The 13687-nt window shown below is 43.1% G+C and overlaps 1 protein-coding gene across 4 annotated transcripts; it reads right to left on the minus strand.

Moving 5' to 3' along the window:
* Positions 1 to 569: 569 nt before the first annotated feature.
* FAIM (Fas apoptotic inhibitory molecule) lies at positions 570 to 13670 on the minus strand. 4 transcript variants are annotated; one of them, XM_068139065.1, is made up of 6 exons: positions 13460 to 13670; positions 10433 to 10626; positions 5373 to 5508; positions 4462 to 4690; positions 3020 to 3069; positions 570 to 1052 (listed from the first exon to the last, which is right to left on the minus strand). In XM_068139065.1, the coding sequence occupies exons 3-6, from the start codon at positions 5481 to 5483 to the stop codon at positions 903 to 905; spliced, it is 540 nt and encodes a 179-aa protein (XP_067995166.1). In that variant the 5' UTR covers positions 5484 to 5508; positions 10433 to 10626; positions 13460 to 13670; the 3' UTR covers positions 570 to 902. The 4 variants fall into 4 exon arrangements, with proteins under 4 accessions (XP_067995166.1, XP_067995164.1, XP_067995167.1 ...); XM_068139063.1 differs by lacking the exon at positions 10433 to 10626 and adding an exon at positions 11306 to 11363; XM_068139066.1 differs by lacking the exons at positions 10433 to 10626; positions 13460 to 13670 and adding an exon at positions 13234 to 13323.
* Between the last annotated feature and the right edge of the window lie 17 nt (positions 13671 to 13687).

Genomic DNA, 13687 nt, shown 5'->3' on the forward strand with positions numbered 1-13687 from the left:
CAAGGTTGTTTTTGGAATCCTGAAAACAGAGTTAGTCTATTTCTATTTCAACTTTCCCATTTAAGCAACCAATTCTTTTCCTTCATTTCTGAGCTGTTTTTCCACATTTCCTGATTCACGCATTACTGCCAGGAAAACACACAGATTTAGGGTTTGTCAGAGAGCATTGACCAAGAATAAGCTCTTATTTCAGCTTCTTTCAGGAATGTCAGGGTTTTTTCAAAAGGAGTTACATGGCAGGACTTGTTTTCTGTTTGCTTTTGGAAAAGCTCAGTACAGAGCTCCTAAACCACTACAACAATCTCTAACAAAGTATCAGCTTTCAGAAAACCTTAAGGAATTTTTTGGCACAGCATAACATGTTTTCTCCTGCTCAGACTAAAGGACAGTTTCATAGCAAAGTATTATTTTAAGGCTGTCACACAAGTACTGGTAACAGTAACTCTTCTTAACTGCATCTGCTAAACCTTGATAGTCAGTTTAATAAACTTCTTACTGAGGAAACATTTAACAGCTTACCTGAATACCCAGAACATGCTTCCTCCTCCCTCCGCACATACACCCACAGTTTGCAAGGATTCAGTCTTAGAGAGTATTTATCTTCCATTTTATTAGAGCAAGATTTTTTTCCCTAGTATATGGTTTCTACTTCAGTTCAAGGGTCTCTGCACTTAGTAGTATAATATATATTACATATATATATATAGTTTTTTAAAAACTGGTAATACAAGAGGTTGAATATAATTATTTCCATATGGTCCTCAAAATGAATAATTTCATATACAGAAACTAGAAAATAAACCCAGCACAAACTAGATGTACCAAGTAGCATGTATGAAAATAATTACCACAGTAATTGAAAATTCCTGACCTTAGTCCTACAGTAATCAGTTAACTAGAGGCTACTCCACAGCCTCTGGGATTTCTCTGTCATCCACTATAAGGGTATGAATAATTCCTTCCTTTCGTTTTCCACTACTGACAGCCTTAATGTAACAGCTGTGATCACCAACACTGAAGTGAGTTTCAGTCCCATCTTCCACAAATTCACCCTGGGAGAAAGGAGACAAGAATCAAAACAGACGTGTTATTTTTGTAAAATAAAGGCCTCAGTGCATCAGACTGCTTCTACAGTCAGGATCACTTGTAGTTCCCACCATCGGAGTAGCCATGGGTACCTGTGACAAATGCAGCGCAAACCCTGAACAAAGCTGCAGAATCCTAGGGCTTTGTCAAAGCGTCCAGTTAAAGCCTAGTGGGTATTAGATGGCAATCAACATTTCACAGCCAGAAATGGTAAAGCTGGAGTTTGTGAATTAATATCATTGGTCCCTAACAGTAAAACAAAACCAGAAGAGACAGTTTCCTTCTGAGTTGTGTGGTACAACCAATAAGTCTCACACAAACCTGTGCTGAAGTGGCAGTGAAACATGAAGTATTGAGTGGTGCCTTCTACAACAGGATGAAGTGATTCCTGAATTAACACCTCTGTGTTTTGGATAAACAGTTCCTGCTGCAGTTCAGCTACTTCCAGTTACAGATTTTGCCATGCATGGCTGTATTTATGTCATCATCTCTGGGAGAGTAGAAAAATACATGTGCTGCTGTAACAGAAGCACAGTTTGACAACTAAACCTGTATTCCCAGCTTGCAAGAATAGCTCTTACTGCATTTATTACATGATAGAAAAGACTGAGAACTATCAAGAGCAGAAGTTCCAGTTTACTGAGAGAGGATGTTTCTTCCACTGACTAGGAAAGAAACATTTGGCCAGTCTTTTCATCCTGTTGCCAAAGTACAAAAACCCTTGCTTTTACAATTTGTAGTTGTCCAGGAGACTGGCAGTGGTAATCACTATGACAACCCTCTGGTAAGAAAGCACATCCTTCAAGGATAGGGAAACCTGCAATAGCATCAGATTGCCTACATAGCCCAGCTGATGCAGAGAGGTGATTCTGCCACTTTCCTCAGCTCTAGAGTAAGACCTCACCTGGAGTACTGCCTCCAGCTCTGGGTCCCTCAACACAGGAAGGACATGGACCTGATGGAGTGGGTCCAGAGGAGGGCCACAGAAATGATCAGTAGCCTGGAACACCTCTCATATGACAGGCTGAGGGAGCTGGGGTTGGTCAGCCTGGATGGGGAGACTTAATACCAGCCTTTCAGCACCTGAGGGGACATACAAGAAGGCTGGAGAAGGAGTGTTTACAAAGGCCTGTAGGATGGGAGGTGCAATGGTTTTAAATTGGAGAAGAATAGATTTTGACTGAATGTTAGGAAGGCATTTTTTACCATGAGGGTCATGGAACACTGTAAGAGGTTGCCCAGGGAGGTAGTTCAGGCCCCATCCCTGGAGATATTAAAGGTCAAGCTTGAAAAGGCTCTGAGCAGCCTGATCTAGCAGAGGATCTCACTGCTCACTGCAGGGGCATTGGACTAGTGATTGCTTCCAACTAAACCATTGTATGATTCTATAACAGTATGCATATTGAAAGCCATCAAAATATAAAAAGACAAATAGATTAAGATTTCTGTCAGCCTGCTATAAAAATTAATGCAGATGAAAGACAAAAGATTTGCTTTGTTCCAATGAGATTCTTAAGCCGTGTTAGTGACCATCTCTACTTGGAAACAAAGTACTGAGCTATAACAGACCACATGTTCAACTTTCAGTCACCACTAACATGAGCAGGTTTGGATGAAGTATCTCTATGCCCTGCATCAAACTTAAGTTCCTCCCTCTCCCCAAAACCCTGGACAACAACTTAGGCTTGTTTTGTTTGTCTAAAAACTGTAAACAAAAGCATTGCTCATCCTTAAACAGACGTTTGCCATCATAACTGAAACACTGTCAGTTATAAAACAGTCAAGGACACCAGGAACAGGCTGATACTGTAGTGGCTGGCTGAGCCTATGCTCACACACTGTGGTGAAGCCAGGTAACATGCCCTTCTGTGACTTGTTTTGCTAAGCTTTGGTTATCTGGCCTGGGAAAAAGCCTTTGGAAATGATCACGTACCGCTGTTTCCATTTTTTGACCGTTGCACCACACATCCATAGTGTCCTTTTCTACAATGGGAAAAGAAAGCAAAATGAATGACATATTTCCACCCCCCCTTACAGAAGAGATTATCTAGGCATTTTAAAACTTTATTGTTGAATTTTACTTTCAGTTCCCAAGAGAAGTTCCTAGTTAGCCAGAGTACCTGGGCTACAGGGTTTGTTCTTACACTAGAGAGAAGGGAGGCTCTGTCATCAATGGGCAAATAACTTTTGAACATAGCTTCTTACCACTCCTTAGCCCCAGCTGTTAACACTGAATATCATTGGAGATATTCTGACATTCTTAAACTAAAAATCTTGAAGACAGAAAAATTTAAGTAATTTTTGATAATTATTTGAGTGCTGTTTCTTCAACAAAGTTCCAACCTTTTTTCCAAGTCAGTTGAATCCAAAAGCAGCATTACTTAACATCAGTCAAGCTATCTGCATTCTTAAAATCTCCTTGAAAACCCAAGTACCAAGTTCAGTATCAATCAGATTTTTTTCCATTTGAAACAGAATATCCTTTCACTTCTCCCAGCACATCCTGCTTATATTACTTTGCTCCAGAACTCACATTACTGACACTGTCATACACAGGACATCAGTAGAGAGCCAAACACTGCTTGCCTTTTAAGTAAGCCTAAGGAGAGTAGAAGTCTGTGAGAACATAAATCTGTTTGTGACATTAAAATTGCTTTCTTCCCCACTTCATCTAGGGGTAGTTCATTCTGTCTCAAGGCTTAAGAAGAAATTATGATTTCCTACTAGATTCCACAGAATCAGGGGATCCCTTCCTTCCATCAGTTTGGGATATATTTGGGAAAGAGAGACACAAATGAAGAGCGTGCTGCCTTACTATTGAGAAAGTGAAAACAACATCATCTGAAGTTTTTGATTAAATTAGTAGTTAAGCAGCTATGCAAAACCCCTATTCTGATCAATCTATCCAAAAAGTAGAAGAACACTGTCACACTTCTTTCAGTTAACACTCCTTGATTTTGGCTTATGATTTATGGAAGGAAAGCCTGGTTACCTGCTTAACAAACTTACATACATGGCAGGTTTGATCACAACACAAGCACTTCCACATGCTTCCCCTGGAAAACTGTCTTGCTAGGGCACCACTCTGGGTACAGAATCCACAACTTTCCCTCCTTTTTTTTTTCCTCTTCTTTTTTATTTTTAAATCTAGCCCATGCTGCTGCAGAACCTAACAGCAGGCCCACACAGGTATAACAAGACCATCGCTTTTCAGACTGTCTTTGACATCTCATTAACTAAAACTTCCAGACCACCCAAGGTTTTACACTGTAACAGTGCTCCCCCCCGAGCTGTACTTTCTCTTAATTGCCAGTTATTAAATGCATACAAGTTTATTCCAAGGCCACAGCATGAGGTCACTCAGCATTTACTTACCTAGAACAACTCTATAGTCTGTACCACCCAAGCTCAGTATCCAAGTATTGGTTGTTTTTGACCTGTTCTCCATATGCTTCTTGAGGCTCTTTCCATTGATCTCCAAAGTATATTCATATGCAAAGCCACTGACTGCATCAATGTTAATAGCAGCTCTTGTTTTGGCTGCTCCAACAGTGAATGTTTCCTTACCCACTAATTTAAACATCCATTCTTTTCTTATTTCCTCCTGCAGAATAAACAAAGACAAATAGTATTAATAGATAAACATCAATGCATGTTCTAGTACTTTAAGACATGAACTAGAACAAGGGGGCCTATGAGAAAGCCAGGAAGGGACTTCTTACAAGGGCTTGTTGTGATAGGATGGGAGGGTAGGAGGGAAGATTTAGACTGAAGATTAGGAAGAAATTCTTTACAGTAAGGGTGGAGAGATGTGGGAACAGGTTGCCCAGGGAGGTTGAGGATGCCCCCTCCTGGAGATGTTTAAGGCCAGGCTGAATGAGGCCTTGAGCAACCTGATCTAGTGGAAGGTGTTGCTATCAATGGCAGGGGGTTGGAACTAGAAGATCTTTAAGGTCCCTTCCAACCCAAACCATTCTATTCATCTACAAATCTATGAACCCAGAAAACAGCTCAGTACTTAATTATTATTCCAGAATGAACAAATACATGTTATTTTGCATATCTAAAATGTCTCTGCCCAAAGACAGCAAAGAACTTCATCAATACTCACAACTTAATTGTAACTTCAAAAAGAACCAAAACAATGCATTACATTAAATTAGGTAGAGTTAATTAATATATCTCACTTGCATTTATTTGGGTTTTGTTTGTTCTGATACCTGTTGCATGGAAGTGCACTTATGTAATCTATATCATAGTGACTTTTGAGCACATAGCAATTTCACCTTTCCATCAACATAGACAACACGTTTTCCTGAAGTGGTCCCATGTTCAAATTCAATCTTATGAACACCATCACTTAGAGCTACTTCCCAAACAGCCACCAGATCTGTCATCTTCTCTAGGTGGCTGTACCGAGACCTAGGGAAACACCAACAAAGTAAATTTTGTCATTGAAAGAGGTCAGTTACCGATGTCAGCAGTTCAAAACGTCACCGCTTCAGGACAAGTTGCTTTTTACAAACGAAAAATGAGACCTCAAAAAACAAGCTCACAGAACTGCTCGTCTTTGCAAACATTCAGATATGACAAGTCATCACTAAATATAAACAGACAGTTGAACAGACTCACTGTGACAAACACCATACAAAGACACACATATCCACCTAACCTCCAAAACTTCAGGTAATTCTATGGTTACAAAAATTACACTCGGAATTCAGATGCTTCTGTGCTGCAAGAAGGGGTCGACACACGATCAATATGATCTGCGAAAAAGCCGTTTATTGCATGTTCTAATCCCACTAATATACTGTTCGCTATAGTTATGCACACTTGTCCACAATTCGTTGGTTATGCTTAAAATACCAACCCCAGCCCCTGTGGTTGCACATCCTGGTTCTCTGCCCGGATGAGCTAACTGCAGTATCCTGTTTTTCACCCAAGCTCAGACTTGTTTATCATCTTCAGGGACAGCATGCCCTTGCTCATTGCAACAGTTCATAACAGTTCAAATCCACTGGGTTCTGTGTTGCTTCATATCTTCATCTGTAAATGCAACACAGTCTTCTAATCCTTTTGCTTTTAACCATTCTTCCACAATTCCCCCGCTTTCTTTAACAACCACAAATCCCTCTATGGTGTGGTTAACTTGTTTCATAACACAATGAAAAGTGTGGCCAGCAGGAGCAGGGAGGTCATTCTGCCCCTGTACACTGCACTGGTTAGGCCACACCTTGAGTACTGTGTCCAGTTCTGGGCCACTCAGTTTAGGAAAGATGTTGACTTGCTGGAACGAGTCCAGAGAAGAGCAACAAAGTTGGTGAGGGGTTTGGAACGCAAGCCCTATGAGGAGAGGCTGAGGGAGCTGGGGCTGCTCAGCCTGGAGAAGAGGAGACTCAGGGGTGACCTTATCACTCTCTACAACTACCTGAAGGGAGGTTGTAGACAGGCGGATGATGGTCTCTTCTCCCAGGCAGCCAGTACTAGAACAAGAGGACACAGTCTCAGGCTGCACCAGGGGAGGTTCAGGTTGGATGTTAGGAAGAAGTTCTATACAGAAAGAGTGATTGCGCTATGGAATGGGCTGCCCGGGGAGGTGGTGGAGTCACCATCATTGAAGGTGTTCAGGAGGAGACTTGATGGGGTACTTGGTGCCATGGGTTAGCTGTTTGGGTGGGTTGGATTGGTTGATGGGTTGGACATGATGATCTTGAAGGTCTCTTCCAACCTGGTTTGGTTTATTCTAATTCTAATAAAGGTAAACCTTACTGCTATTAATATTAAAAGCCCAATTAACAAAAAGCGTAAACATTCCTTAATCAAAGGCCCTAACCAACTAAACCATCCGCCAAACATTGATCGCAGCCAAGAGTCAAAAACACTGGTATCTTTCTGAATTTGCTGTGAATGTTTTTCGAGCCAGTTCAATTTGGTGTGAATAGACTCACTATGATCAGAAAGATTCAAACAACACGTGCCTTCAATATCATTACATCCAAGACCTTGAGCTAACAATGAAAAGTCTATGGCGCCATGGTTCTGTAACAAAGCATGTCTAAGACTATTTTGATCCATTAGCAACTCTTGTATAACTTCATCAGTTATATTGGCCTGTTTAAGTGACCAACGAGTAAGTTTTTCTATTTGTCTCAATGCTTGAGCAGCAGCTAATCCTGGAGCTAAAACTGAAGCAAATGCATTTGCTGCAATTGACCATAACTGCACATTATCATTACAACTATCGATATCTAAAACAGTCAATGCTCTTTTCTGTCGTTTTATAGGCTTTGATATATTCAACCAATCCTGGTATTTTGGCATCAACATTGTGAGTTTACCTAGATAAGATGGACCTCCTCTTGGTGATACAGGAATGCCTTGCCAGGCTCTGTCTCCACAAAGAAAAATATACCCTCAGGCAATGCTCTTGGTTTTCTACATCGGTGTAGGGCACTTTCTGACTCTTTTGTCAGATTGCCACAATAATATGTCCAATTATATTGATTTATATTAATGGGAAAAATGTGGGGTTTTTGTCCGATTCTCAAAATTTGTAAATTGAAAACAGGTTCCATTACTACTTCGATTATTAATTTGCATTGAACCTAACAGTTGCAGTTCTTGTGGGTCCCACGTCAACGTCCTATTTAGGCCTCTTATTAACTCAATTGAACATTGGCCAGTGGAACTGCCTTGACAGTTCTTAGTATAATTAGTATAGCCATTAAACCAATTTATTTCATACTCGGGAATTCCAATTAAACATGTCTTAAAGGGGTCAGTAGCTGATTGTAAGCTTAAACAAAAATCAGTATTACCCGTTTGATTTGCCCATGTTATCCGCATGTTAACACAATCATTAATTTGATGTACAAGTGACTCACAACTAAACATCATTAACAATATCACCATAATCAACAGAAAAGGCATCGCTGACATTGTTGTTGTCCGCTTCCTTTTGCTCAATGGGAGGAGATGGTGCAGGCTTCATTCAATGGCTGGGTACCCAATGAGGCCCTCCTACTCCAGCAATAGATGAAGCAGCAGAATAGCGTGGCCATTGCGATGGCCAACAAGCAGTAGATATAACAGATACATCAGCTCTGGTGTCTAAGAGTCCCACCAATTGTAACTCAGTACCCTTCCATTGTATGATAACATTGACTTGTGGTCGTTTGTTCATATTAACAGTAAGGAGTGTCAATGGTGCCGTGGTGGATCCAAAGCCACCATCACGACGACTTCTCCTACAAAATGGCTGAAGTCCTTTGGTCAGTTGCGGTAAGGGTACCAATTGAGCAATACGTTGTCCTTTCGAAATAGTTACTGGCGGCAACAATGTTTGCAACATCACATAAATTTCTCCACTATAATCGGCATCTATTAGCCCCGTCAATATATTTATCCCGGCCATGCTGGTAGAAGATCGACCAATTACAAGGCATCCCAATGCCTGTCCGTCAATTATTATAGGTCCAAAAATGCCTGTGGGAACCTTGTGTGGCTCTTTGGTTATTAAAGTTACTTCTACTGTTGCTGCCAAGTCCAGTCCGAGGCTGCCGGCGGTGGTGGGCTGAAGCTTGGTGTTGTAGGAGCCGCTATTTGTGTCATCACGGGGGGTCCTCGATTCGCGCTCCATTGAGAGTTTCCCTGTAGTTTTCTGCAGACAGCAGTAGCATGAGAAGAATTCTGACAGTTCTGGCACCAAACGGAGTTAGCCCGACAAAATCTTTTTATATGGCCCATTCCTCCACAGCGATAGCACTGAGTCTGTCCACGTTGGGATCGCTTAGAGCTGTTGTTGCCATTCCCTTGCAAACGTGAAGGACGCTGCTTATTGCGCAAAGGTACCAAGGCTGCACATACTTGTTGTTGGGATTGCATAATACCCTCAGCTTGTCGCTCTAAACCAAGTTTAATATCTTTTAGCGCTTCCACTAGCACAGCCATTGGCCCATCAGGTAAATTCTGTGCTTTATGCAAAATGTCCACAACAGTCCAATCAGGTCCCATAGTTGCAATTATGCTACGAGTTTGCTGATTCCCATTTTGTAACAAACATTGCTTCAAAATAGCCTCATGTAACACTTCCTCAACTTGAGCGCCTTTTAGAGCAGCAGAAACTTTATCCACAAATTCATCTAAGCTATCTTTTCCCTGTTTAATACCCATATAATGTGGCGATTGACCGGGATCCCTAATTTTTTCAATAGCCATTTTTGCAATATCAACAGATGCTGTTATAATAGCAGGTGCCATTACGGCTTGTACTTCCAGGTGAGAGTATTGCCCTGTTCCCATTAATTGATCTTTAGTAACTCCAGCCAAGGGATCATTTGGAGCTCAAACAGCCGCCACTACACCATCGGCAAATTGTGACCAATGGGCTTCCCATAACATGTATTGAGCGGGGGTTAGTAACAGTCGTACCACATTCTTTGTGTCCCCCGGCAACATGTTATAAGATGTCCACAAGAACCCTAACATTTGTTTCACAGGTTCGGAGTGTATGCCACTTTGGGCCACAGTTGCACGCAACTGAGATAGAAATTTCCAAGAAATAGATTGTAAATCAGCACGTATTCAACCGTTCGGCAACTGGGTATAAATCACAGGGCAGGCTAATGGTCCTTCGACAATACCCGAGAACATCTCTTCATCACCAGATTCTTTGGCTGCACAAGCAATATCGTGCCAAAACCGCTGTCTATTTTCTCCGATGGTAGACTTAGCCTCATCTAACTCTAATTTGAATGGATTTGTACTGGACATACATGCTGAGTTAGAATCCATTCCTTTTGTGGAAGATGGTATCTCTGGGACAGATACACCTTCTGATGATGATTCAAGGCAGTGCCGGACAGCCCCAGGCGATTCTTCCACCAATCCTCCCAAGCCCTGCACTCGAGCTGCAGCCTCAGTACGAATCTGTTCTGCTACAGATTCTGGCAATTCCTGTCTACATTTTATTACCACATCTAAAGACATGGGATCACTCAATTGTCCCTCTATGCTACTCAATAGCTTTCTAGCTTCCATGGCGACTTTTTGTTCAGAATGGTGCTGATCTAATGCATTCATGACCGTACGCCATGACTTCGCTAGTTTCGGCGCAACCTTGTCTTCCTCCAATACCTTTTCCCATAATGCGGTACCATACCACCTCCACTCATCTCTTTCATAAACTTCATTAGGATTTTGGAAAAAACCCCACTGATGGCCCATACATAATAACTTTTCCAGATCAATTTTTAGGTCAAGACCTGTTACTTTACGTTTTTCTAAAAAACACTTAAATAAGTCATACGCTGCCTGTCTCTCCATTATTATACAGCATTGGTACCTGTGCGCACAAAAGGGCAGTCTTACAGACTTTGCAGCGTCTTCAGCGATAGGCGAATCTTTTACTTTCTTTCTTCAAGCCTCCGATGCTGCCGTTGCCGGGCTGGACTTACGACTTGCAGTCTCTGTGTTACGCCACACTCTGTCTTTGGACGAATATGCGGTCCAATGGGGTCCCTGTTTGGGCGCCACTTGCTGCAAGAAGGGGTCGACACACGATCAATATGATCTGCGAAAAAGCCGTTTATTGCATGTTCTAATCCCACTAATATACTGTTCGCTATGGTTATGCACGCTTGTCCACAATTCATTGGTTATGCTTAAAATATCAACCCCAGCCCCTGTGGTTGCACATCCTGGTTCTCTGCCCGGATGAGCTGACCGCAGTATCCTGTTTTTCACCCAAGCTCAGACTTGTTTATCATCTTCAGGGACAGCATGCCCTTGCTCATTGCAACAGTTCATAACAGTTCAAATCCACTGGGTTCTGTGTCACTTCATATCTTCATCTGTAAATGCAACACAGTCTTCTAATCCTTTTGCTTTTAACCATTCTTCCACACTTCTGCTCAGTTCTGCAATTTCTTGGCAGGCATTAAAACACAACATATCTGTCTCTAAGAAAGTGAACTTGAAAAACAGTCAGGATGACCAGTTTAGCTATTATCTCCTTTAACTGATTTGTCTGTAAGCTCTCTCATCAACATTACCTACATAATTCAGAAATTCGACTCTGCACACACAAACACCATTAAGGGAGGAGATCTGGCAAGACATCCTTTCACTTAAGTGATTGTTTAAGCTTAGATACAGTGATCAGTGGAACTGTAGATGTCTTTCCACATCTGGTCATGCCACAGTTCTGTGGTTTTACCTTACTTCATCTTCACAGACAGTAATCTCCTCCCGGGATGCCATAGTAACCAAAACAGCTTTTAATCCAATTAGCAGCATGGAAAAAAGAAAAGTAGAATAGCAGCATAGAAGTGTTGAGGCCTACATTTGTTTTCTGCATTTAAGATAAAGAACATTTCTAAAAGAATCATGAACTATCATGCACTGCCATACATAGGATGAAACACAAACATAATTTTCCCTCTTAGAAAGACAAGTATTCTTTTACAAAATTAGTAACTGCAGTTTACCCTAATTTTATCACTTACTTGATGGGAGAAACTGTTCACCTAACTTGTGAGCAAAAGCTTAGAAATTAACAGCTTGTCCAAAACAGGAACCAAACCCACAGCTGCCCACCTCAGTCACAAACCATAACAACCTAAGAATTGCCACCACCTCAGGGAAAGTGAAATGGCACAGGCAACAACAATTTCAACCTACCCGTTTTTCTGAGCCACTGCAGTAGTTTTCAATGATCTTATCAGCAACTTAACCTGGAAATTCGGTCATAACATGTGTGTGTAATCCACAAATAACTAACTTGTTCCTTACTTAAGGAGGTTTTTAGACCATGACTGTATCTTACAGCACTACTGACATTTTCACTAAACAAATTAACATGTTAAGAGCTATCTGCATAGTCTGTGCATATCAAAAAGCACAAATAAAGTGCAATGAAGTTTTGATAAATTGCAATTTTTGGTGAAAACTGAATTAGAAGTAAAGCTGTACAATCCAGGGTTTCTCTTCAGCTTAACAGAGGATTGTGCATTTAAAAACTAAACCTCTTTCACTCTGTCTTAAGCTTCTATTTTATAGCATGCTCTGGAATACTGCTATTAGTGCCTGCTGTTTTGTCAGTAATTACATACATTTCGGTTCATAAACTGAAAAAATAACTTCTAAAAACAGTGAAACTGCTTTAAAGTTCGAAGGAATTAATTCTTTCATTTGCATCCCTTGGCGTATGGTGAAAATCAGGCGGGATGTATTTCTCCACTTTCCCCTTCCCCTTCGCCTCAAAGGGGCAGCGGTGAGTGCCAGGAGCTGAGGACTGACCCACGCCTGTCCTGTTGGCTTGATCAACGTAAGAAGTGGCCTCGGGCACAAAAACAAAAGCCAGAAAGTGGCAGATGGAGCATGTCTACAACAGGCCACCCAGAGTCCAACATCACCCCTGGCAGCGCCCAATCCTGCTCTGCAAGTTTCAGCAGATAGTTTTGGTTCAGTGTTGAAAGGGTTGGGAAACATCCCAGAACAGACAGTTTCCTTATAACCAAACCTGAACCCAAGCTCCAGGCTAGGGCTGTTTTCTGAAGGGCAGTCGGTACCAAGATAGTCAGGGGAAAGCCGTACATGACCGGGAGATGCTCGACAGTTAGCCCTCATTCAAATCACTGGCTCGAATCCAAGGAAACGGGTTTGTACTAACCGCCAACCGCCTCGTTTCACTGCATTTTCTGCTTATCAAGGCAGCAGCTCAAGATGAGATTGCCTTCTTCATGCGTACGGGATTGATTTGAGACCTGAGATAAGATTACTGCTCTGCATCCACCTAATCCATGGCCGGCAGCAGACAACGCTGGATGGTGCCCTAAGACCCATATGAACTCGAGATGGCAAATTTCTCCCTACCACCCACGTTTATTCCCAGCTAAGTACTCTTTTTTTCTCTCCTTTATTATTTTAGTATCAAAACTTGTCAGCGACATTTCTAAATCCTCCACAAACGGCTTGCTGCTGATCGCCATGATCCTCCACACTCGGGGAGAACACGCGAGTCGCCTCGGAGCCGCGCTTACACCAGCCCCAAGCAGCAGAGCCCCGCCGACCCCCAGGAAGGTTTCCCAGCACGCCCCACCCCTCCTCCTGGCCGAACCCGAGGCAACGCGGCCAAGCACACACCGCCGGAGACGCGGTCCGCTTCCTCCTCCTCCTCCAACGGCCAGTCTCCAAGGAGCCCGGGAGACGCTCCCTCAGCCTGGGCGAGCCCGGCCACCCCGCCAGGCGATGCATACCGGGGCAGCGAGGCACGGCAGCTCCCAGCCACCTGAGCAGAGCTCCGGGCTCGGCGGGCAGGCGACCGCGCGAGCCCGACCCCAGTCCCCGCCGCTCCCGGCCCCGCTCCTACCTCCGCGGGTCTCTCCGCCCCCTCGGCTCCCCGCGCTTCAAAATGGCGGTGTGCGGCCAGCACCACCCCGCGGCGGCCCGCCTCTCGCACCGCCCCAGCGGCGGCGGGACGGCCGTTATCCACTACCGCGGCCCATCGCTGGCCGGGCCGTTACAGCGCCTTCCACCGCCTGCAACGCTGTACGAGTTAGCGCACAGCCGCTCACTTGCACCTGCTGAGGCTTCGCGT

Source organism: Melanerpes formicivorus, unplaced genomic scaffold (genome assembly GCF_026170545.1).
Source record: "Melanerpes formicivorus ecotype bairdi unplaced genomic scaffold, bMelFor1.0.p_v2 SCAF_5, whole genome shotgun sequence".
NCBI classification, from domain to species: Eukaryota; Metazoa; Chordata; class Aves; order Piciformes; family Picidae; genus Melanerpes; species Melanerpes formicivorus.